This window comes from Mustela erminea, chromosome 5, assembly GCF_009829155.1.
Source record: "Mustela erminea isolate mMusErm1 chromosome 5, mMusErm1.Pri, whole genome shotgun sequence".
Taxonomy (NCBI): domain Eukaryota; kingdom Metazoa; phylum Chordata; class Mammalia; order Carnivora; family Mustelidae; genus Mustela; species Mustela erminea.
The window spans coordinates 64,974,764-65,000,161 of NC_045618.1; the positions used below are offsets into that span (position 1 = coordinate 64,974,764).

At 40.6% G+C, this 25,398-nt stretch overlaps 2 protein-coding genes across 2 annotated transcripts; both read left to right on the forward strand.

The window, feature by feature from the left end:
* The first annotated feature begins 1,554 nt into the window (after nt 1-1,554).
* On the forward strand, nt 1,555-2,426 carry LOC116590155 (vegetative cell wall protein gp1-like). Its single transcript, XM_032341801.1, has 3 exons — nt 1,555-1,908; nt 2,141-2,265; nt 2,359-2,426. The coding sequence occupies exons 1-3, from the start codon at nt 1,586-1,588 to the stop codon at nt 2,424-2,426; spliced, it is 516 nt and encodes a 171-aa protein (XP_032197692.1). The 5' UTR covers nt 1,555-1,585.
* EIF3J (eukaryotic translation initiation factor 3 subunit J) lies at nt 2,310-25,332 on the forward strand. Its single transcript, XM_032343559.1, has 8 exons — nt 2,310-2,514; nt 2,601-2,704; nt 13,318-13,372; nt 13,857-13,948; nt 20,886-21,000; nt 23,094-23,255; nt 24,548-24,621; nt 24,950-25,332. Exons 1-8 carry the CDS (start codon nt 2,472-2,474, stop codon nt 25,079-25,081), a joined length of 777 nt encoding a protein of 258 aa, XP_032199450.1. The 5' UTR covers nt 2,310-2,471; the 3' UTR covers nt 25,082-25,332.
* Nucleotides 25,333-25,398: the final 66 nt, after the last annotated feature.

A 25,398-nucleotide genomic window follows, 5' to 3' on the forward strand; every position in this document is an offset into this window, starting at 1 on the left:
TTTTAAGTCCTTTACCTGATTGGATAAGACCCATCCAAATTTTGGAGGATAATCTGCTTTACCTCAGAGCTTACTGATTTAAATGTTAATCTTTTACAACAAGGATATTAACAACAACTAGTGTTTGACCAAAAACTGGTTATCATGGCCTAGCCAAGCTAATGCATAAAATTAACCATCACAGTCAACGAATTGTTTTGACCCTTAAATATTTCTCAATTAGTCCTTTCCTCTGTTACCATTGCTTTACTTTACTTTAGGCTTGTGTTCTCCTTTAATTAATTCATAAAACATTTGCTTTATGGTATTAGATACAGTGCCAAATGCTGGAGATACAAATGTGAATAAAAGACAGACTGTGTCCTAGGGATCTTGCATCCCACCCTTTCATCTATCTTTATAATGGATGACTGTATCATTGCCTCTCACACTTTAATGGGCAGATTCATCTGAGGATCCCGTTAAAGGGCAGATTCTGATTCAGTAGGTTTGGGATGGGGCCTGAGATTCTGCATTTCCAACAAGCTCCCCAAGTACTGCTGTAGATCAAGAAAAACTATGAGTAACTAAGCTGCAGAAAGTCTCTTGAAAGACCATGTTTATAAAAGATGTTTTTGGGGGCGCCTGGATGGCTCAGTGGGTTAAAGCCTCTGCTTTCAGCTCAGGTTGTGATCCCAGGGTCCTGAGACCGAGCCCCCATCGGGCTCTCTGCTCAGCAGGACGCCTGCTTTCTCCTCTCTCTGCCTGCTTGTGATCTCTGTCAAATAAATTAAAATAAATAAATAAATAAATAAATAAATAAATAATTTAAAAAAAAAAAAAAAGATGTTTTTGTAGGAGCAGCGGGCTGGTTCAGTCAGAAGAGCCTGTGACTCTTCTGAGTTCCCCCGTCCTGAGTTCCAGCCCCACCATGGGTGTAGACAGTGCTTAAGTACATAAATAAATAAATAAACTTAAAAAAAAAAAGTGTATTTGTAGACTCCCTGAAAGGATACACAAGAAACAGAGAACTGTTGCTTCTAGAAAGAACTGAATGGCTGATCATTGTATATATTCTTTTATAACTTGAATTTTATACCAAATACATGTATTACATATTCAAAAACAAATTAACAACTAAAGCAAAATAAAAACATCTGAAGCTGCTCCCCTCTTAATACCCTGCAGTGGAGCCCAGTGACCCCAAAGGAAAGAGAGCAGTTTAGCCCATCTTAAACCCTTTGTTGTAATCAGTTTACCTACTCAGTTTATCTCCGATTGTGCCCATCAAATCTGGGACCATAAGCCTTCCCTCCACAGGAAATGCACTTGAACAAATCTCACGTGGTCTTTCAAACTCCAGATACCGAAGCACTTAAACCAGGAAACTTTTCATGCATTCCGGTCCCCCACGCCCCCTCCCCCGCCGTTAAAGTTACCTTTTTACATTTAACCTCATAATGCTTCTTTTTGTTGCAGTCATCACACTATGTCGAAATTTTGTTTACATGTCTATCTTTGCTACTTGACTGTGCGCTCCTTGAGGACAAGGCTAGAGACTAGGCCTACCGCAGACTGAGTTCTGAAATTATTCTGCGAAAGAATCATGTACTGGCCTCAAGGGGCTCACGGGAAGGGAAAATCCTCGAGTTCTGGGGCTCTCTTCGATCCCTTCGTGACCAACTCGAGGCAAACGTGCCAGGAGCTGAATTCGAGCACCCTGGCTAGGAAGACGGCCAAGAATGCGGCCCTGTCCACTCGCTCCTTCCCGGGCCCCGGGCCCACGCTAGCTTCCAGAGGGAGCTTCCCTCCGCCGGAGCGCGACGCCCCCTCCGAGGGTCCGGGCTGCCGGCCCACCGCCCCCACTGGCGGCCCTGGCGTCCACAGCCCAATTCAGAGCGCAGCTTGGAAAGCTGAGGGGTCTCCTTGGTATCCGCCAACAGCCCCGGGCAGCCCCAAAAAGAACAGAGGGAGGGTGCACCCGACCGGTCGGGGCGAGGCTGGGATTGGCAGGGGAGGGCTGGCGAAGACAGGCGAGGACCGAGCGCCAGGCAAGGGAACGACCTTCTAACTTCCTCGCACTTACGTTTCCTCCACGGAGCCCAGGCTGGGGCAGCCCTCCTCCTGACCGCTTCCTCTCTTCCCGCCCCATTACCTTCAGGACCACTACCTCCATGCCACGGAGTACTGTACGCTCGATCTCACCCGCCCGCCCAACTCCCGCGCCCGCGATCGCATTCTACGCCCCGCTGTCGCCCGCGCGCGCGTCGCCCAGCCGCCTCCCCCGCCGCCGCCGCCGCCGCCTCCGCCGCCGCCTCCGCCGCCGCCGCCGCCGCCGCACTCTGAGGGGGCGGGGCCTGGGCCGCGGCGCACAGTCAGCCACGGTCCCAGCCTGCCCCGCGCCGGCAAACGAGAGCAAAGCCAGTGACTCACCTCCGCCGCGCTAACTCCTCGCTAGCTCTCCCCTCACACACGCTCACGCCCGGTTCGAGATGGCGGCGGCGGCGGCAGCGGCGGGGGACTCTGATTCTTGGGGTGAGGAGAAGTTATGGGGCCAGGGCCTGGGCCGGCGCCGGCCTCAAGCCGAAGCAGGCACTAACGCGGCTCGCTCTCTTCCGTAGACGCCGACACGTTCTCCGTGGAAGACCCGGTGCGGAAGGTGGGGGGCGGCGGCACTGCCGGCGGGGACCGCTGGGAAGGCGAGGACGAGGACGAGGACGTCAAGGTGGGTGCGGGCCGGGGCTCCGGGCAGCGCGGGAGTGGACTGGCGCTGTCGCGGGCGGGGATGCCCGCCAACGGGCGGGCGGGTGGACTCTGGGCCCAGGGGCGCCGCCCGGGCCTGCGGGCTCTGGGTCCAGACGCGAGCGTAGGGGTTCCCCGGTGCCCTTCTCTCCTCTGCTCGCCGGCCATATGGGCCGGAGTCGAGCGGCGTGGCTTTTTGGACTCATTGGCGAGGGCGGTGGTGGCCCCGGCCCCAGCGTTACTTTAAGGGTCTGCACCCAGGCCTGGATCCCACCCGCCAACTGGCGACGGGAGGTGACAGCCGCGGAAGGGCCCGGTCCACGTGCAAACTTCATGGGCTGGAGGCGCTCGCCAAAAGGATCTGGGAAGTTGGGGATTGAGCCCCATGGTTTCTCCCATATGGAAAGTATTGCAACCCACCTGCCTTGTTGAGCTCAGGCCTCCCTAGGGGCAGTAACTCATTTGTTTCCGAAAGCCCATTTGTAGAGTTTGTTCAAGTAGTTAGAAGAATGAAATACTGTGGTTTAATTTCAGTCTTTTTTTTTTTTTTTTAAACACAAGACAAATAGAAGCAGTGAAGTGAAATAACTTTAGGCTTCCCATCCCCACCCTGTGGTAAAAAGATGAACGAGTACTAAAATAGTCAGCGGCTAGTGGTCAGAAACCTAGGTAGTCCACACAGTGATCTGGAAAACGGACAGTTGACAGAGTGAGTTATTTGTCTACATACGAAAGATGCCTAAGAAAATATTGGTTGGAGTAGACGAAGGGGCCAGTTTTTTTCTCCCGTGCCTTGTTGATCTGAACCAGAATTACCTTTGTCATTTTGTTTTTGAAGACTCCTGGGGACTCATCAAATGGCTTCAGATGACAGTATTACTAGTGTGTTCATTTTTATAAGTAGCTAACAAACCTTTCAAGACCAGAATGTTAAGATTCTTATTAACAGAGCTCTCAAAATCTTTTATATTTGTGCAGATAAAGTTTTGTATGAATTGAGAAAATGGTTTTTCTTGGCTTAAATGGCGTAGTGGACGTTTTACTTTCCTAACTTCTGCACTTCAGTACATATTGGGAAACCCTATTAAGTCCTTTTTGGGTTGAAAAAATTTAAGCTAGATAATCACTATGAACTTAATTACTACTTTTGTTTGGATTTTACCTTTTTCTTCTGAGTCTGATGAGGTGGATGTCCAATTTATGGAACAGCTTGAGGTTCAGAAATAATGTGAGCTTTGCAGACATTGGGATTAATAAATGAGTAGTACTCTTGTGAAGATACTTAGACGGTCCATTTCCGTGTTGTATAAACATGGGAATGAACTGTGTATCAGTCTCATTGCAAGATATTAGTTACCTCCTTATACTGTAGTGGACTTTATGTTTTGAGCCTTCAGTTCAAATTTGTCCTTTCACTTTTTGTATTCTTACTGGATGCAGCTATTAGGACATCTGTTCTGGAAATTAGGAATACTTTAGCAAATGAAAAGAAAATATTAGAGAAATAAGGAAAGAAGTACTAGAAAATGAAGTCTGAATGGAGTAGTCTGAAGTGATACCGTGAAGTAGCCTGCCAGAGATTACTGGATCTCAAGGGTGTCCAGTCCTGATAAATTTAATTCTGAACACTTGGAACTAAGAGATTTACAGGTTTTAAGAGACCATAAAGGTCATCTTGTCCGCTCACTCTTTCAGTGCAGATTCTTTCTTTTATGCAGATATTTTATTGCTTTTACATAAACATTGAAGTTGGATCTTGGAGAAAAACTGAACTTGTCCATCTTATTTCTGAGTTGAAATGTTGGTTTATTTCTTTTGAATTTCTTCAGGATTCCCAGGTTATGGTATTCAAAGAATAATTTGATTCCTGGGCTTTGCAATCAGACCGACCTGGGTGTATATTACTGCCTGGACATTTTCTGTGTTCTTGGTCATAAACATGTTTTTTAATCTTTCCTTTTAGTGTCCTAATCTAAATTTTCATTATAGGAGAAAACTTCAGGGGGTTGTTTTGCTTATTTATTTATTTAGGCTAGGGGGAAGGGAGAGAAAATCTTAAGCAAGCTGTCCACGCCTAGTGTGGAGCCTGAGGTGGGGCTTGATCTCATGAACCCGAGATCACGACCTGAGCCGAAATTGAGTCCAACACCAACTCAGCCACCCAGGTGCCCCTGTTTTACACTTTATTTTATTTATTTATTTTTAAAGACTGTATTTAGGGGCGCCTGGGTGGCTCAGTGGGTTAAAGACTCTGCCTTCGGCTCAGGTCATGATCCCAGGGTCCTGGGATCGAGCCCCGTGTCTGGCTCTCTGCTCAGCAGGGAGCCTGCTTCCCTTCCTCTCTCTCTGCTTGCCGCTCTGCCTACTTGTGATCTTTGTCTGTCAGATAAATAAATAAAATCTTTTTTAAAAAAATGAAAAAAAATAAAGACTGTATTTATTTACTTGACAGAGATCACAAGTAGGCAGAGGCAGGCAGAGTGGGGGTGGGAATTAGGCTCCCTGTTGAGCAGAGAGCCTGATGCGGGGCTTGATCCTAGGACCCTGGGATAATGACCTGAGCCAAAGGGAGAGGCTTTAACCCACTGAGCCACCCAGGTGCCCCTGTTTTACACTTTAAATGTTTTAATATGTCTAGCGTTAGCAGAATTACCTAGTACTTGGGAGGCACTCCATAAATGTTAATACTCTCTTCAAGATGCAGTCTTGAAAAGAAACTAATTTTTCTGGCTAAAGGAAAATACGCTGGTTAGATCTGGTATCTGGGGGTTTATTTTGTGCCACATTTTGTGATTTCCTGAGCTAACTTCTCTCCATAATGGCTATTTACTCAGTAGTAAGTTCTCTCCAGCAAGTAAGTAAGCAAGTTTTTGCTTACTTAAAGATTGCGAATCTAGAGTTCAATTTTGTCACTTTGGATGATAATAATACCAAATTTCTGAATTATAGTGTTTTAGTACTTAATTGTTTAGTTAAGGATGCGGACACAAAGCTTACTTTTCATGAGCTCAAATACTCATAACCTTTAAGTGTACAGTGTATGAATTTTTTAAAAGTCTTCAAAGGTAAAATATGCAGAAACAGAATAAGTTCTTTAGTTTATGTCATCATCTAGTGTTTAACCTTTAATGATATAGATTTAATGTCATTTGTAATGTCCTGAGCAATGAAAAGAAAACTGAGGTCTTTGTTACAGTAATTTGCTTCAGTAGTTTACTGTCTTTCAGTAGACATTATAACATTTTGCTGCCCTTGACTTCTCAAATAGGTGTCTGGTATTGACAGAATTGTATTTAGGTGAAACCATAGAATTGTTAATATTTATGAGGAGAGAAGCCTATGCTTCTTCCCAGTTAAAAAGATGAAAACTGGGGCACCTGGGTGGCTCGAGGGTTAAGCCTCTGCCTTTGGCTGAGGTCATGATCTCAGGGTCTTGGGATTGAGCCTCCACATTGCCCCACATCGGGCTCTCTGCTCAGCAGGGAGCCTGCTTCCTCCTCCTCTCTTTCTGCCTGCCTCTCTGCCTACTTGTGATCTCTGTCTATCAAATAAATAAATAAAATCTTAAAAAAAAAAAAAAAAAGATGAGAACTAGGGGCCCCTGGCTGGCTTAGTCGGCAGAACATGCAACTCTTTAACTTAGGGTTGTAAGTTTGAGCCACATGTTGGTTGTAGAAATTACTTAAATCCTTTAAGAAAAAAAAAAAGGAAAAAAGAAAGATGAGAACTGGCAAACATACTCTCCTGTTAACATTTGCTTTATTTTACATTTGTTACTGTCCTGATGTTATGCAGAGGTAGTGGGACAGATTGTTCACTTAGCATATTATCACAACACTCCTTCCCCATTGCTGGAGTGATGTGCAGGATGGGTTGACTAAGAAGGCAGTGAGTACCTATCCTTCATGAGCAGGGACAACACAACTTTTACTCTGTTTTACTAGTTTCCGAGCATTTCAATATAGAACAGATTAAAACTTGAATTTATTTAAGGTGTGTAGAATTGTTTTGAGGAGACTTCTGGCTGTGTTCAAACATCTCTGGCATTTGCTCCTGTAATTCTATTATAGAATTTTTTTATAAAGATCTGAGAATGGACTTAGTTGAAAACTGCCTGTCTCATCCTACCCATTCAGCCATCTTTTAGGATCCTCTCCGCTCAATAGCTTAAATTTACCAGAGTAAGGACATTTTTTTCAAAAACTGGAAATAGCTGTTCTCTCTACTTCAGAGAAATGGGAGATTATTGGAAAATACTCAGAAGGTGGGTATTTTGCCAGGAAATGGTATCTTGAAGTGTGTGTAATTTCTTATGAAAAAATCCAAGCATAAAAAGAGGTAAAGAGAAGTTTAATAAACCCATGAATGATCTTATTTTTTCTGTCTCTCCACTTACTGTTCTCTCCTAACCAGATTATTTTGAGGTAAATCTCAGTTACATCATTTCAGTTCCCTGGTAGTTTTTATAAACTAGTAAGTTTTTAGTTAGATAGCATGTTTGTTACTGGAAAATATTTACCTGATGTGTTTATCATACTGGATGACTGAAAATAAATAAGCCATTTGTTTATTGTTCAGTAACTTGATCTTGCTTTAGCCAAGCATTTAAAGTAGAATTGATTAATGAGAGTTCCAGATATGAGACAAGTAGGCATTGAGGTGGAATTCAACTGAGTGCTGAGCCATAATACATAGTAAGATGTTAAAAATGTAATGAATTGAATTAAATGAAGTAGAATTTATTGAGGCAGATACCTTGGCTTCTAGAAGCCAACATATTTCTGAGATGATGGAATAACATTTGGGCTTCTTTTATTTTACTTTTTAAAAGATTTTTACTTATTTATTTGACAGATCACAAGTAGGCAGAGAGAGAAGGCAGGGAAGCAGGCTCCCCGCTGAGCAGAGAGCCTCATGCAGGGCTCCCTCCCAGGACCCTGGGATCATGACCTGAGCCAAAGGCAGAGGCTTTAACCTACTGAGCCACCCAGGCACCCCTGGGCTTCTTCTAAAAACTGAACTTCTCTGGAAAGTCTACCCTTGCCAGAAGCCTGTTACAGAGTTCTGGGACCTCTTAGAGCACGGCAGTACAGCTTACAGGAAGGACATCAGTGAAAGGCTCTTTTCCTGCAAAAGGTTATTCTTTACCTAAACCAAACTACTTAAAGAAAAGTAAAGGAGTATGTGTTAATTAATGGATTCTTGCTGTGGGGCAAAAGAATTCTACCTTCCTTTGTAGCTACTTCTGTTTGATGATCTATAAATATATCTTGCTTAAGTTGGAAAGCATTTTCAGCCGTAAACGTGTTCTCTTACTGCATGTGACATTCTGTAGTTGTACATTATAAAAATGACAGATTAGCCAACTACTGGCTATATTATAAGGAATTTTTAAAAAGCAGGATTTAAAATTTTTGTTTTATTTTCATTTCTAGTCCTGTTCAGTTGGGAAGCAGATTTTGGTTTTGTTGTTGTTTTAAAGATTGGATTTATTTATTTGTTTGTTTATTTATTTATTAGAGAGTGAGAGAGGGAACACAAGCTAGAGGAGTGGGAGAAGGAGAAGCAGGCTTCCCACCGAGCAGGGACATGATGGGGGGTGGGGCTCTATCCCTGGGATAGAACCCTGGGATCCTGACCTGAGCAGAAAGCAGATGCTTAAGGACTGAGTCACCCACGTGCCCCCGGTAGCAGGTTTTAAACTTGAAAAGCAGTCAGCTCTTTCAGAGAAATGGCTCACATGATGTTGGATGTGTATTGTAGTAGAGTATAGGTGAGTAGTGTATAAACCGCCTCTGTTTTAAGGAAGCTAGCCATTTTACAAGAGCAACCTGGATGATAGTTTTTTTTTTTTTTAAGATTTTTTTAAAAATTTATTTATTTGACAGACAGAGATGATCATAAGTAGGTAGAGGGGCAGGCAGAGAGAGAGAGGAGGAAGCAGGCTCCCTGCTGAGCAGAGAGCCTGATGTGGGGCTCTATCCCAGGACCTGAGATCATGACCTGAGCCGAAGACAGAGGCTTTAACCGACTCAGCCACCCAGGCGCCCCTGGATGATTGTTTTAAAGACAAATTGAATATTATATTTAGCAGATTTATTACCTACCAAAAATAATTGGGTAAGGAATTTACTTGGTTATTGACAGGTAGTCTCTGGAGCCGAATAGCCATTTAGAGCTTACTAAAATACAGATTTAATTGTTACTTAAATGTGTTAATTTTAGTTGTTTCTCGAAGAACTTTTTTTGAATTTTATCTTAAGTTATTGTCAGGATTTACAAAGTCTTAGTGTTTATAGAAAATTGAGCAGATTTCGACATTCTACCTTACATGTACTTTTTGGGCACTTGGCAAATTTTATAACTAAGAAAACAAAAACTTTAAATTCATGGGGAAAACTGCCTAACCTGCTTTTGGGATTACTCTCTTTGGAAGGGTGACTAGTCTTTTTGTTAACATCATTATGCTCCCTTCTTTAGGGACTGTCCACGGTGTGGTAGAAACTTCAGGGCAGATTTGAGTACTCTGGGGTCAGGGTGACAGGCAGGGCTTGCTTTCATGGTTCTTTTATGAATGTAGAAGCAGGTGCCATAGCTGTTCCCAGGACTCTGTAGGAACCACTGCTTTAGCTTCTAAAATCCATTCTGCGGTAGAATCCCGGGTAGCCTCATTATGTCTACACTGATGGGACAGTTTAACTTGAACATCTGGAATAAGGTTTATGCTTTGATGGGGAAACCAGGAACAGGGATGAAGGTGTGGTACAAAGAGTTGGTATAAATGAGATATGAGGGAGCAGTGATATTGGTGGGGGTAATGTTTTACTCGCGGAGGGAACTGAGAAATGCTCCCCTGATGTATCTGCTTCTCCATTTTTGGATGTCCTAGGATGGAGCTACTCATTTTTAGCCATACTTTACCCCTCTTGGCCCCCTCCTACCAGAGGCTGCTGGACTAGTCTCTTAAAATTAGTAGAAAATCATCACAGGCAATTTGAGGTAGGTAACTGATAGAATTGTAGCTGGGCATGATACCATATGCCATACCCTTCTCTTTGATGAGCTTTCCTGCAGTTCCAGGGGGACTTATTCCAGAACTGATTGAAAGAACACATTTTGGTGGGGGAGAGACCTAAATCTCAGATAGTTATTGTATACTTTTCAGGGCTCAGGTAAGAAGTTATGTTTCTATGACACTTTAAAGGAATTTTGGTCCATTTAGAAGTGGTTCCTTAATTTTTTGGGGGGTTGGTTGGTTTGTTTTGGTTCTTTCATCCTTCATTATATTTCACTAAGATTTTGGGATAGCTGTCTCAGGGCCTTAATATTCTTATCTATAAAATAGGGATAGCACCACCTTATTTACAGAACTTTTGTTAGGGTTAACTGTTACTACAGGTAAGGCCCTTTGCACAGTACCTGGTGAAAAGTAAGCACTTGATAAATGCTTTATCATCATCATCATCATCACTGTTATTAGTAGAGAGAGGTGAGTATGTACCCCTTTGAAGTCAGCAAATGGTCTTCCTGTCTGAAGACCCACTCAGACCCAGCTTTCTATATTCTGTGAAGATTAAAACAACAAAAAAACTCTTGGTGGTTAATTTTTATTTTTAGCTCTAGGGTTACTTTTGTACTGTGGTGTTTGATAACAAGCACTTAAGCAAACCAGTGAAATTATATAAACATTTGCTGTCTAATTTCTAACTGATGTATCTTAGATGTCCAAACAGTACAAGAAGGTTTGCTTTCAGTCTGTTAACCTTGAACTGTAAGTTAAATTGCCAGGGTAAGGTGATTATGAAAATATTTTTTTTTAATTTTTTTAAAAGATTTTATTTATTGTCAGAGAGAGAGAACACAAGCAGGGGGAGTGACAGGTAGAGGGAGAAGCACAATCCCCAGTGACCAACTGAACCTGATGCAGGACTCTATCCCAGGACCCTAGGATCATGACGTGAGCCAAAGGCAAACTCTTAACCAACTGAGCCCCCAGACATCCCAGAATATTTTACTTTTCTATAAATTTCTTTCTACTCTGCTTGTAGAACACATGGCAGTCTTAACTGGGATTTTTTAGTTCTTTGGTGGATTTTTATTAAAATCAAGGCTTGGTTAGTTTAAATACCTAGACTGATTCAGATTATGACCTGTCTTGTTATAAAACACAAGCTTGGTGTCATAGGCGCACATTAGTCACCCTCTATATCCTCCAGTCACATCAGGGCCTCTTGCTTTGCATCTGCAATCCTGTGGTTCAGCTTCAAATGGCATGTCATTTACATTCAAATGGTAGTTGCTGAGACAGTGGCCAGGCTACCTGTAGATGAAAGCCCTATCTAAATACAAGACTGTGTCTGCCCCTATTAAATTTAAGCATTCCAAATCTGTGGAGCCTTTGGAAAATTGTTTGATAATCAGTTTATATTTAGGGGCTCTGTTAGGTGTAGAAAAGACAAGACTATAGATCCACCTTAAAGTGTCCCACCCAAGTTAGGGAGTGGGTTCAAGAAGCTATTGATTAGCTCTTGACTGCTTTTAAATATTGGGTTTAAATATTATATGGATTTAATTCATTAATCAGGGTTGTGTTGAATGGAATACTTGAAATAATTGAACACTGCATTTGATTTGATTTTTTTTTTTAAAGATTTTATTTATTTATTTGACAGAGATCACAAGTAGGCAGAGAGGCAGGCAGAGAGAGGGAGGAAGGGAAGCAGGCTTCCCACTGAGCAGACAGCCCGATGCGGGGCTCAATCCCAGGACCCTAGGATCATGACCTGAGTCAAAGGCAGAGGCTTTAACCCAGGCACCCAGAACCACTGCATTTGAGAAAGTAAGAAATATAAAGTCCTTTAAGTTTTTTATTTAAAACAGCTGCAAATTACTTTAAGAGAAGTAGTTCTGGCTTGGTTATCTTGTATTTTGTTAACAGGGAAGGTTTTTTATAGAATTAGACAAGATGATACAGAAGTTAATACGGAAAAACAAATATGCAAGAATGGCTAGGAAAATACTAAAAAGCCTGAGAATCTGTAAGGGAGGGACTAGCCCTGGCCTATATAAAAACATACTATAATTATAGTAAGGGAAGCAGTATGGTATTGGGGCATGAAGAGAAAATAGCCGGCTGGGATAGAAAGCAGAAATAGACCAAGTACCTGTGAAAATTTACTACATGGCAAATCACTGGACTCGGGTGGACTTCTTTTTTTTTTTTTTAAAGATTTTATTTATTAATTTGACAGAGCGAGATCACAAGTAGGCAGAGAGAGGGGGAAGCAGGCTCCCTGCCGAGCAGAGAACCCGATGTGGGGCTCAATACCAGGACCCTGAGACTATGACCTGAGCCGAAGGCAGAGGCTTAACCCACCGAGCCACCTAGGCACCTTCAGGTGGACTTTTTAGTAACCGAAGCTGTGACAGTTGGGTAACCATTTGGAAATAGAATAAGATCCATACTTCATACCACACAAGAGAAAAAACTCCACATGGACCAGAGATCTTGTTGAAAAACAATAAAAGTGTATATATTCTAGAAGAAGCTGGCTTGGAATCCACAGGCAAGAAAAGATTGATAAATGTAATTTACTGCATAAATACAGTGGGGTGCATACACTTCATGGGGAAACACTAGAGGTATTTCCGTAAGAGAAGAAGGTAATCATCATTATCGCTGCTACCATTTACAGTGTACAAGAGGTTTAGTGAGTATAATTGGAGAAATCAGTTGTGGAGGCATAAGAATTGGTAAAGAAGTAGAACATCTGGGTGGCCCAGTCGGTTGAGTGTCAAAGTCTTGGTTACAACTCAGCTTATGATCTCTGGGTCATGGAATCTGGGGCTTTAGGCTCTGTGCTCAGTGGGAGTCTGCTTGAGACTCTTTCTCTCCCCCCTACCCCTGCTCTCTCTCTCTCTAATAAATAAATGTCTTTAAAAAAAAGAACTGGTAAAGAAGTAAAGCTATTCTCATTTGCAGATGATATGTAGTACACTTGGAAAACCCTAGGGAATCAATGAAAAGTGATAAGTGAATTTTAAAAAATTCAAATATAAGGTTTCAGGATATAAAATTAACATATAAAAGTCAATCATATATACAAATAATAACCAGTTAGAGGACATAACGGGAAAAGACCCGTATTTACAGTAGGAACGCAGAAATTCTTAAGAATGTACCTAAAGAGAAATTCACAAATCTTCTAAGAGAGAAACTTTATTTTTTTTTAAAGATTTATTTATTTGAGACAGAAAGCATGGGCAAGGGAGTGGGTAGAGGGAGAAGGAGGCTCCCCACTGAGCAGGGAGCCTGCTGACCCAGAGCTTGACCCTGGGATCATGACCCTTCCACGCACCCCTAAGAGAGAAACTTTAAAACAAGTAAACTTGAACAAATGGAAAGACAGACCTTTTCCTTGGCTAGGGTAGCTCAGCATCATGATGTCTGTTCTTCCGACATTAATTTATAATTTTAATGCAATACCAAAAAAATTCTAATAAGCTTGTTTCCGTGGAGTTAGAAAAGTTGATAATAAGGTGCACACGGAAAAAAGTAAACATGCGAGAATTATTAATAGAGGTCCTTTTCTTTAGGATAACTGGGATGATGATGATGATGAAAAAAAAGAGGAAGCAGAAGTAAAACCAGGTGAGCCACTGGGGTTCCTTCATTTTTGGTTTTCAATCTTGGTGAGCGTTTAGTGCTTATATTAAGATACACGATGGAATGGTCACAAAACTGAAAATTTTGGTGTTAAGAAACCCAAACATCCTTCTGTTCTCCCTTTATTCTCTTCTCCCATTTCTTCTCTCCCTCAAATCATAATCAGATTGGATCCTGCCTGCTGCTTTCTGTTTGAGTGCTGCTGTTAGGAGAGAGTAGAGGGTGTGGCCTCATATTTTAATGATCTAAATCCTGCTGAAAGTGCTGGAGAAATATGAAGGAAGGTGTTTGGGCCTTAGGGATCAGATCAGACAGGAGAAAGGAAGAGTCCCAGAACTTTCCCATTCTTATTTGCCTGTAAATCACGAACTGGGAGAAGTTGGTCTCTTGAAGTATACAACTGTTATATGTCTGTCTCATCCATAAACTGGAAAATATTCAGGGTAACTGATTAAAACATTTCTTTCAGAAGTAAAAGTTTCAGAAAAGAAAAAAATAGCAGAGAAAATAAAAGAGAAAGAACGGCAACAGAAGAAAAGGCAAGAAGAAATTAAAAAGAGGGTAAGTACCATTCATTTCCTGCAATACAGAATTCTCACATCAGTAGTGGTACAGTGTCTTAACAGAAAGCAAATATTACCTGGCAATTTGAAGGGCTTTGTAAAGACTGTTAATGGACACTGTCAGGTAAGTGAATCCCCAAACTGAATTTGTGGGTTTTGCAAAAAGCTAACCCAGAAGTTTTATGTATTAGAATGCTTTTTAAGTTTGCACAAACATTTGGGACAGTCATGATTGTGTACCACAATCAGTTCTTACTAGCTGTAATTAGTCTTTATTTGTTGTGTACATATTGAGTGAAATACAGAATGTATCCATTTCTCTGCCATGTACCATATGGTGTTTTTGTTCCTGATTATTTAGAGGATATATTAATTTTTTTAATAGAAAATACATTTACATGGTTAAAAAAACAATGGTAAGAACAACTCCCAATCTTTATTTATTTATCCTATTTTTCTCCCTCTATCCCTTAAGTGAATTACCGGTTTCTTACATCACTGAGGTATCTTTATGTATTTGGATATTCCTATATATTCTTATTACTTGCTTTGTTCCAGGGGTACAGGTCTGATTCATCAGTCTTTTTTTTTTTTAAAGATTTTATTTATTTATTTGACAGAGAGAGATCACAAGCAGGCAGAGAGAGAGGAGGAAGGAGGAAGCAGGCTCCCCGCTGAGCAGGGAGCCCGACGCAGGGCTCGATCCCAGGACCCTGAGATCATGACCTGAGCCGAAGGCAGGGGCTTAACCCACTGAGCCACCCAGGCGCCACCTGATTCATCAGTCTTAACACATTTCACAGTGCTCACTATAGGACATTCCGTCCCCAGTGCCCATCACCCAGCCACCCCATTATTCTGTGCTTTTCTTAAGTTTTTTAAAATTTTTATAGTTTTCACCTTACTTTATTTATCATTTAATGTATTTAATCTTTTCATATCAGATTATAGAGTTTTTTATTTTTTTCTTGGCTTTTCATTCAGAAAAATTTCAAACATAGAAATAGAGAAAGTGAATAATCGTATGTGTCACCTAAGTTTAACAGTTGCTGATATTTGCCATATTTGCCTCATGAACTCTTTTTGTTATTAAAATGTAATCAAGGGGCATCTGGGTGGCTCAGTCATTGGGTGTCTGCCTTCAGTTTGGGTCATGATCCCAGGGTCCTGGGATCGAGCCCCGCATCGGGCTCCTTACTTGGTAGGAAGCCTGCTTCTCCCTCTTCCACTCCCCCTTTTTGTGTTCCCTCCCTTGTGTGTCTCACTCTGTCAAATAAATAAAATCTCTTTTAAAAAATGTAATCAAGTACGGAACAGACATTTTGCATTTTATCTTGAACTACTTTAGTATGCATCTCTGAAAGAGCAAAGCTATTTCTCACATGATTACATACCTAATAAAATGAACTGTAATTTTTTAACATCATCTAGTATTCAGTTTGTATACATTTTTCTGATTGTCCCCAGATGTCTTTTATGTATGGTTTGTTCAGACAAGGACCTTGCATTACATGACACATCTTAACTCTCTGGAATGTCTCTCTTTAAAATGACATTGCCTTATTGAAGAGAGGAGCCCAGTTGTCTTATAAAACATCCCACCTTCTTGATTTGTCTGATTGCTTATAGCCTAATTATAGTCAGTTTCCTGTAACTTGGCAGGTAAGTCTAAAAGTTGAATTGGATTCAGATTAAACATTTTTAGTTGGAATCCTTGAGAGGTCATGCTGTGTGCTTCATATTGCATCACATCACACCAGGAGTCACATAATGTCTGTCCTATTATTAGCGATGCTAAAATTGATCACTCGGTTAAGGTGGTAACATCCTTCTGTTAAAAACTTACATATTCTTGCAAGTAATCCAGTTTGACGTTAGCCCCTCACCCATTTGTTTAGTATTAGTGATGATTGTTGCCTAGTGTTATTAGGGATTGCAGAATAGTGATTTTTCTCATCCTATGATTTCTCTTCCATTTATTACTGGCTGGCCCCCCCCCCCCCCCCCCGAAGGAAAAAGTAAGAAACCGTGTTGTTTGGTTACTTTGGATATGGTTTTTGCTGAAAGAGTAAAAGCTTAATTGTTTTAATTACCAATTTTTCAGACTAAGGAGGGTGTGTAAAAATACTTCAGATGGTGAAAAATGAGGGATTTTTGTGGGTTTCTTCTTCTTCTTTTTTTTAAAAATTTTATTTATTTATTTGAGAGGGAGAAAGGGAGAGAGAATGAGAGAAGAGGTAAGCGGGAGAAGCAGCAGACTCCCTGCTGAGCAGGAAGCCCGATGTGGGACTTGATCCCGGGACTCTAGGATCATGACCTGAGCCGAAGGCGTTCATTTAACCAACTGAGCCACCCAGGCGCCCTGTCAAGTTTCTTTTTGAGTAAATTTGTGGATCTACCCAGGGTCCTGAGCAGAGAGCCTGCTTCCTCCTCTCTCTCTGCCTGCCTCTCTGCCTACTTGTGATCTGTCAAATAAATAAATAAATAATCTTTTAAAAAATAAAAATAAATTGTGGATCTATAGGTTTTTTATAAATTCATTGTTTTACTCAGATACAGTAATTATTTTTTTGATGTTCAAATTGTCCCAGCTTTAGCCAGTAGGAAAGCCTTTAAGTGTTGAAACCTCATTTTGACAGAATCTTTGAAAACTTCCTTGCTTTCTGACAGTAAGAAGTGTTGGGCTCACCTGGTAAACTCTCTTCTTTAGGCCTGGAATCAGTTACTACTTTTATGGTTCTTTTTAGTTGGGAATGATATTAAGTGGCCAAATCTAGTTGCTAGTAGGACTCACTGAGGTGGCCTTGCTTTCTAGACCCTTTCTTATGGGTGAAGCTAGGAAATTAATAAATGTACATGAGAGTGTGTGTGTGTGTGTAAGCATTAATTCATATTGATGTTTTCTCTTATTCTGAAAATACTGGTTTCTGAAAAGGTTAACATAATTTTTATTAGCTTTTCTACAATACTAGTAATACTAACAATGTAAAGCTACTGAATCAAGTTTAGGATTTCCTTGCAGTTCTTTTGGGCTTGGAATATTTCCTACTAAGGATGTAGAATTAGGTCCTGGGTTCTAAAGTCATTAGTATTATTTTCCCTGTATATTTTGATATACATTTTAGAGTCATTTTGTTTCCCTTTTTAAGGTTTTCTTTTCTTTTTAATTTAACTTTATCCTTTAAACATGAAATGTGTTCAGAAGTCAAAACTATACCGAAATGGTACACTTAGAAAAGTCTCAGACATCCATTCTTATTCTATCCTCTTCATCCTGTTCCCTGACACTTCCTATAAGAAACCATTTTTATTAGTTTTTGGTTTATTCATCCTTTTTTTTTTTTTTTTTGGTAGCTCTATGGTATTCCATTGCCTCAATGCACCATATTTTATTTGACCAGTCTTCAAGTGATGGGACAGCTAGATTTTTTTTCCTCCTAGTCCTTTACTTGGTTAACAGTACTTCCATGAATAACCATATGTGTTTGTCATTTCTGATGGGTGTAGTCACATTTGTAGGATAAATTCCCAAATGAGAGATTGCTGGGTCAAAGGGCAAATCATACTTGTGGTCTTGATAAATGTTCCCAGATTACCCTCTGTATGGCATTGTACCAGTTTGCATTTGCCAGAGACAGTGTATGAGAGTGCCTGTATCCCCCAGTTAGGAACATTTTAGGTACTTTTTAATAATTTCTATTTGTGTATCTAAATATATCCACAGGTGTGTTTCTATGATCAGAACAAGAAATAGAATCTTATAACTCAGTCTAAGAAGCCATCTTGATTAGGTCTTTCTTGGTCATTGAAATTAAAATTTATACTTTTTTTGAAAATATTTTATTTATTTATTTGTCAGATAGAGGGAGAGAGAGAGCGCAAACATTGGCAGAGGTAGAGAGTGAAGCAGGCTTCCCTGCTGAGCAAGGAGCCCAATGCAGGACTCGTTCCCAGGACCCTGCGGTCATGACCTGAGCCGTAGGCGGTGACTTAACAACAGAGCCACCCAAGCATCCCTATACTTCTTTTTTTGTATCTTGGTATTAGTCTGCAACATAAAGGAACCTTAGATAGTTTGTCTTAGGTCAAGTATTGAGTTAAGATATGTTCAGTTTTGGGGCGCCTGGGTGGCTCAGTGGGTTGAGCCGCTGCCTTCGGCTCAGGTTATGATCTCGAGGTCCTGGGATCGAGTCCTGCATCCGGCTCTCTGCTCGCAGGGAGCCTGCTTCCCTCTCTCTCTCTCTGCCTGCCTCTCTGTCTACTGTGATCTCTCTCTGTCAAATAAATAAATAAAATCTTAAAAAAAAAAAAAGATATGTTCTTTTTTTTTTTTTAATATTTTATTTATTTATTTGAGAGAGAGACAGTGAGAGAGAGCATGAGCGAGGAGAAGGTCAGCGAGAGAAGCAGACTCCCCATGGAGCAGGGAGCCCGATGCGGGACTCGATCCCGGGAATCCAGGATCATGACCTGGGCCGAAGGCAGTCGTCCAACCAACTGAGCCACCCAGGTGTCCCAGATATGTTCAGTTTTGATGCAGGAAATACTTAATGATGTCCAGATGTATGAAGATGGTTAAGTCACGATATTTCCAAGAAATAGTGTGGGATTTCTTTACCTTGGTATAATGACCTTTCTTATTTCATCTTCTTCATGAGAAACAAAATCCTGTTATTAAAGAAGTGGACTTCTGAATCAGAATTTTGTAAACTGCACGGACATGGATGACCACAAATGGCACAAGCTCCCTCTGCTCTGTTCCCACTTCAGTAAATACTGTCACAGATTTTCCCTCATAGTAAAATGCATTTGTTTTAGGAAACATCATAGTATAAAGAAATGATATTCACCAAACCATTAACTAGCATCTCAGAGGACTAGGGCTGGGAAATAAGCAATAAGTTCTATTGTCTGTGTTTAATTTGTTAATAAATGATAATATGTTACTTTTTTTTTTAAGATTTTATTCATTTATGTGAGAGAAAGCACACGAGCAGAGGGGAGAAGCAGAGGAAGAGGGAGAAAGACTCCCCACTGAGTGGGGAGCCGGACAGGGAACTCATCCCACCTGAGATGAAGGCAGACACTTAACCAGCTGAGCCACCCAGGCGCCAGATAATCTCCCTTTTATAATAGTAACAATATGAAAAGATAAATTCTTTTTATGATTGATTGAAAAAAGAACATTTTTTTATGTCTGCATGGTACAGTTGACCTTTGAACAAACAATATGAGGGTTAAGGGTGCTGACTCCCTGCACAGTTGAAAATCCACATACAACTTTTGACTCCCCCAAAACTTAACTACTAATAGCTTACTGTTGACGTAAATAGCACATAATTTTGTGGTTGTGTATTATATACTGTATTCTTACAATAAAGTAAACTAGAGGGGAGAAGATGTTACTACATCATAAAGAGGGGGCATCTGGGTGGTGTAGTTGGTTAAGTGTCTGACTGGACTCTTGGTTTCAGCTCAGGTCATGATCTCAGGGTTATGAGATCCCGCCCCCTGTCAGGCTCCACACTGAGCACTGAGTGTACTTCAGATTCTCTCTCCTTCTGCCCCTCCTGCTTGTTCTCTCTCTCAAATAAATAAATAAATCTTTTTAAAAAATCATAAAGAGAAAATGCATTTAATATGCTATACTTACTAAAAAAAAATTTGTGACTAATTGGACCCATGCAGTTCAAGCGTGTGTTATTCAAGGGGTCATCTGTATTGTCATATGGATGTGCTATACTTTATTTAACTTTTCTGTTGTTGAACATCTGGGTTGTCTCTACATGTATTTGAAATTATAAGTAATGCTCCATTGGACCTCCTTGTGGCTAAATGTTTGTGTGCATCTTTGGTTTCTTAAGATAAATAACTAGAAGTGGATTTGATTCCATATAAGTCATATAAAAGTACTTTAAGACTTCATACATATTTCCAAGTTGCCCTAGAAAGGTTGTTTCAAAATGTGGTCTTTAGCAGAAGAATATGAAAGTGCAATCTTTCCCTTTTCTATAGTCTCAATTCCATATTTTTTCAAAAGGCTATTTTGGAAATAAACCCATTCTCTCACATTACCAGCTGTGTTAACCTTCTGTTACTATGGACAGGTTGCTTAACCTCTCTGCACCTAGTATTTTATTTCATGTAAAATCAGGATAAGAATATCTAAAGTATTGGGGTGCTTGGGTGGCACAGTTGCTAAGCATCCGTCTCTTGGTTTCAGCTCAGGTCGTGATCTCAGAGTCGTGGGATTGAGCCCCATGTCAGGCTCTCACTCGTCATGGAGTCTGCTTGAGATTCTCCCTTTGCCCCTCGTGCTTGCTTGTTCTTTCTCAAATAAATAAATCTTTTATTTATTTATTTGACAGAGATCACAAGTGGGCAGAGAGGCAGGCAGAGAGAGAGAGAGAGTGGGAAGCAGGCTCCCTGCTGAGCAGAGACACCCCCCCTCCACCCCGATGTGGGGCTCGATCCAAGGACCTTGGGATCATCACCTGAGCTGAAGGCAGAGGCTTTAACCCACTGAGCCACCCAGGCACCCTCAAATAAATAAATCTTAAAAAGAAATATCTAGGCGCCTGGGTGGCTCAGTGGGTTAAGCCGCTGCCTTCGGCTCGGGTCATGATCTCAGGGTCCTGGGATCGAAGCCCGCATCGGGCTCTCCGCTCAGCGGGGAGCCTGCTTCTCTCTCTCTCTCTGTCTGCCTCTCCATCTACTTGTGATTTCTCTCTGTCAAATAAATAAATAAAATCTTTAAAAAAAAAAAAAAAAAAGAAATATCTAAAGTGTCTAGAAGGATGCCTGAAATACAGTAAACACGTTATAAGTGTTTGCTATTATTTATGTGTTTATAAAAAAAATTCACACAATACAAAAGTGTACTGGTCCATCATAATGCCTGCTGTTTTAAAACTTCCTTTCTGTCTTAATTTTAGTTAGAAGAACCTGAAGAACCTAAAGTGCTAACACCAGAAGAACAATTAGCAGATAAACTGCGACTAAAGAAATTACAGGAAGAATCAGACCTTGAATTAGCAAAAGAAACTTTTGGTAAGTGCTGGTGATTGCAGTGAAGTATTGAAGTTCCAGGTGAATACTGTGGAAATGTTACCAAATACTAAAATTTAGAAAGTATATCCTTTTTTGAAATAATAATATTGGCTTAGATATTAGAAAGTAGTTTTTTTTTTTTTTTAAAGATTTTATTTATTTATTTGACAGACAGAGATCACAAGCAGGCAGAGAGGCAGGCAGAGAGAGACGGAGAAGCAGGCTCCCTGCCAAGCAGAGAGCCTGATGTGGGGCTCGATCCCAGGACCCTGGGATCATGACCTGAGCCGAAAGCAGAGGCTTTAACCCACTGAGCCACCCAGGCGCCCAGATATTAGAAAGTAGTTTTTAATGTTTATATTTGAGATTTCATTGCTTAAGGTAGAGTGAGATACATGTTCAGATTTTTGAAAAATTGTTTTGAGTATCAAGTAAAAGATTATTAAGATAAGTCATTAGATCCAAATAGAGTATACTACTGCTTTAAATATATTTGTCAACTGGATGAAATTTGGATGAAATGTGAGGCTTGTACTTTTGAGGTTTAAATTTCGAACTGACTATGGGGCTGTGCCTTTGCTCGGAGTCATTTCTTTCTGTGACCCTTCTTGACCCTCACCATGCCCTGTCTTTGGAGGGCTTCCATTTCTTTGTGCCACTCTTGCAGCTGTGGTTGGTACATGAGATAAAAGATACTTTAGGGTCTTGTGCCCAGTTGAGTTCAGAGTGCTAGGGGTAAAGGGTAAAGTAAGAAACATGGCCAAAGAAACAGATAAAAGCTCTCATTTTGTTTAAGCTCATTGTTGTTACCTACTGAGTACTTTTCAGAGTAGAAGATCATGTTGAAACATTAAATAACTTTGAAATTGAAACCTAGAGCTAAGAAGGATATAGTTATCTTGATTTTTACCCCCCCTTCCTCTTTCTAAAAATGGATCAAGCAGGCTATAATGATCCTTCTCCTTTCTGCGGGAGGTGTGATTTTTCTCTCCATGAGTTGCCAGCAATCTCTGAGGAGTGGCTGTGATGCTTCTGTACTCTGGTGTGTGCTTGGCATGTCTTAAGTGCACTCATCTCATTACAGAGGGCATGCAGCTATTATCCAGTGTCTTCATAGGATGGTAATAGGCCACCCATATGTTTATTAAAGAGAAGAGTTTACCTGGTACCCATAAATTCTAATATGGGACCACAATTATAGATTAAAAGGCAAAAGTATGCATTCATACAGGCATCATTTGGTTAATAGGGTTTTAATGTTGTGTTTCTCATGCTGAAATACTGAATCATTGATATTGTTAATAACTAATTCGCTTTACTGTTGAGGAGGATCTAGAATATACTGTCTCTTAGCCTAGAATTCTCTTAGGCCAGATTTATTTTTCCTTTGGGTTTTAACACATGGTTTACCCCTGCTTTGCCTCGGGAGTCAGTTAGCTGATACTTTCACAGGAACCATCTTTAATTTTTTTTTGCATTTTCCTTCTCTCTGCACTTTCCTGTGTGCTCTTCTTAGACCTATGCTTTAAGAACATCCCTTTTGTGCCAAGGACTCCTTTGGTGGTCTGCTGAAGACTATGAGTCTGTTCTTAAAATGTTTTTAAATGCATAAAACAAAATACATAGGATTTTACTTAGTGAGGAAGCCTACTGAAATAGGTATCAAAATATTAAAATAACTTGAGATACAGTAAGAATGTGCTTCTTCATGAATGCATTAACTAAGAGCCAGTGTCAGATCTAATTAAGTAATATAATTTGAAAACATTATTTCAGGATAACTGCACCTGTAATGTGATATGAAAATACCTGATCTTTTATTGGTAACAGGTTTTGCTAATATCACTGTGAATCGTTGCCTATAATCAAAATGAAAGGAAATGCTACATTAGAGGTTAGTGAAAATAAAGCTATAAATTTTTTTCTGATCCAAATTCACATACCTCCTGATCACTGTCCAAGGACTTCAGTGGACCTATGTTAAGAACCTGTGCTTTAGCATGAAGTAACAGGGTAGTTCAGCTATCTAGTTGGTTTTTAAATGTGAAAAAAAACCCTTTCTGATATTTTTAGTGCTTCCTCTTCTCCTGCAGGTGTTAATAATACTGTTTATGGAATAGATGCAATGAACCCGTCTTCAAGAGATGACTTCACAGAGTTTGGAAAGTTACTAAAAGATAAAATTACACAATATGAAAAGTCACTATATTATGCCAGTTTTTTGGAAGCCTTAGTTCGAGATGTATGTATTTCATGTAAGTAATTCTAATCTCTATCTTTGTGGGTGGATTTTAGGAAGGGCACATCATACTCAGGAGAATGGAGGTTGACTATTTTTTCGCATTCTATAATAAATGTAGGATTGATTTTTAGAAGTTACCTTGGGAATGTTCTGCAAAAAGCATGAGTGGTTTTGTTTTTTGAGGCGGCCCTCTTCATGTTTTTAAAATGGCTTCCCAAAAGGGACATCTGAGCTTTGCTGACCCAGCAGCTAACAAAATACTAGCTGCTTCTTTTATCTAATTATATCTTAAAGGGACTAAGGAAGTATCTTTTGGGGAAAATGGTCCCTGAGCGTATGGAATTTTAGACCTGAGGGAGACCACAGCAAATGTCTTTTCCTTTTACAAACAAGGAATCCTGTGACTTGGTTTAAGTTGCTCAACAGAGCTGGTCCCTATTGTTTCGGTCCATTGGTATGGTGCCATGCCCTGAGAGTCCTACATTTAAGAGGCAGGGTGTGTGGGAGTTAAAAACCAGGGGTGGAGTGACACTAGTGTGGAAAGGACTGTTTTTGCTGGTATTTGCTGCTGTTAGGATTGAGAAAAAGGAATTCTACACAGTGAACTTGAAACTGGGTTTTCCTTGAGAAGTCTTTACCACACTGGAGGTTCTGAACTTGATCAGTGCTGTACCCATGGTTGGTATTTTATTTGCATGTACTTTTTTCCCCCCTATTTTTGAAGGTGCTCTCAAATGAAAACTGAAACACTTTTTTGGTAGCTGAAAACTGGTATCTGTTTCCAGCTTGCTGTTTCTCTAAGGATGGAAGGACGTGTTGTCCTGTAAACAGGCTTGTCTGCAGTGGGACACTAAGATCTCTGTGGCGCCTACTATTTTCATTCTAGTTCCTCTGGTTGAAAATGGAGACTCCAAGGGGTGGAGAGTTGTCATTTGTAGTTTTAAGAATCATTCCAATTTCATTTAGCCACTCCTTACTGCGCATTTGAGGACTTGTTGTGAAAAGGCATGGTAATCTTCTATATGGTTCCCCCACCCCCAATTCATGTGCGTAGATTGAGTAAGGAAGTATGGTAGGGAGCACTATGAGCTCTGAAGACATTTTTCCTTTCTCTTTGAACAATGGTGTCTTGGTTATTACAGGTTATTATAAAGAAATTTAAGTAGTTCTGATTTGTGGGCCTAACCATAGACTGAATGATTCTTTACCGTCCTACGTTTAACAGGACAAATTCATAGGCTTTCCAAAGTTACTGAAGTTAATCATGGCCAAATTAGATGTGGTATTCTTTTTTTTTCCCCTTAGTGGAAATTGATGACTTGAAAAAGATTACCAATTCATTGACTGTGCTTTGCAGTGAAAAACAAAAGCAAGAAAAGGTAAGAAAGAGCATGTGGAGGAAATGCATATTCCAGGAGGACGGGGATGTAGGCATAATATTCTGAACAAGTGTAGTAGGAGCCTGAACTAAAACTTTAAGTTGGAACAGAGCAGGAGTGAGTGCCTTTACCATCCTCTTGTTTACAGACACGTTCATGGTTTTCTTTTGGGAATTAATAGGAATTGCCCAGGGTTAGGGTCTGGGATCTCCTTTTGAGAACTAAAGCTTTTTGGTACCAGAGGCTTTGTTTGGTATCTGAGGATTTCTGTACCAGAAAAGATACTCCCAGTAGGTAGGCTCATAAATTCACTCTCTTTTGTCTTTAGCAAAGCAAAGCCAAAAAGAAGAAGAAAGGTGTGGTCCCTGGAGGGGGATTAAAGGCTACCATGAAAGACGATCTGGCAGATTACGGTGGCTATGATGGAGGATATGTACAAGACTATGAAGACTTCATGTGACATTTTCTCTTCTCCTGGTGTCTTCTTTCTGTTGCCCACAATCCCTTCAACATGTAGCACAACTTCCTTTCCTTTCAGTTCTGCCAAATGCTACAATCAGAAGTGCAGTATCTTTTGTGCTGGTTATTTAACCCCTTGACACTTAGGTGCTAATGTGCGAATGAGGGAACTTGGATCTTGCTGCCAAGGGGTTAAAATTGGGAACCTCAGTCGCTACTAAATCATAGTTTAAAAAAGAAAAAAAAAAAAACCACAAAAACCTAATAATGTTGTCATTGTTGCTCTCTGATTCCATAGCAGCAGTCACTGAATTGGAA

Bases quoted from the DNA above. Each gene is read 5' to 3' on its own strand.
- EIF3J (XM_032343559.1), top strand. From the start codon at position 2,472: ATGGCGGCGGCGGCGGCAGCGGCGGGGGACTCTGATTCTTGGG. The intron at 13,373-13,856 runs GTGAGCCACTGG...CATTTCTTTCAG, and splicing joins GGAAGCAGAAGTAAAACCAG to AAGTAAAAGTTTCAGAAAAG. The intron at 23,256-24,547 runs GTAAGTAATTCT...TTTTCCCCTTAG, and splicing joins TCGAGATGTATGTATTTCAT to TGGAAATTGATGACTTGAAA.
- LOC116590155 (XM_032341801.1), top strand. From the start codon at position 1,586: ATGTACTGGCCTCAAGGGGCTCACGGGAAGGGAAAATCCTCGAGTTCT. The intron at 1,909-2,140 runs GTATCCGCCAAC...CATTACCTTCAG, and splicing joins AAAGCTGAGGGGTCTCCTTG to GACCACTACCTCCATGCCAC. The intron at 2,266-2,358 runs GCCGCCGCCGCC...GCGCACAGTCAG, and splicing joins GTCGCCCAGCCGCCTCCCCC to CCACGGTCCCAGCCTGCCCC.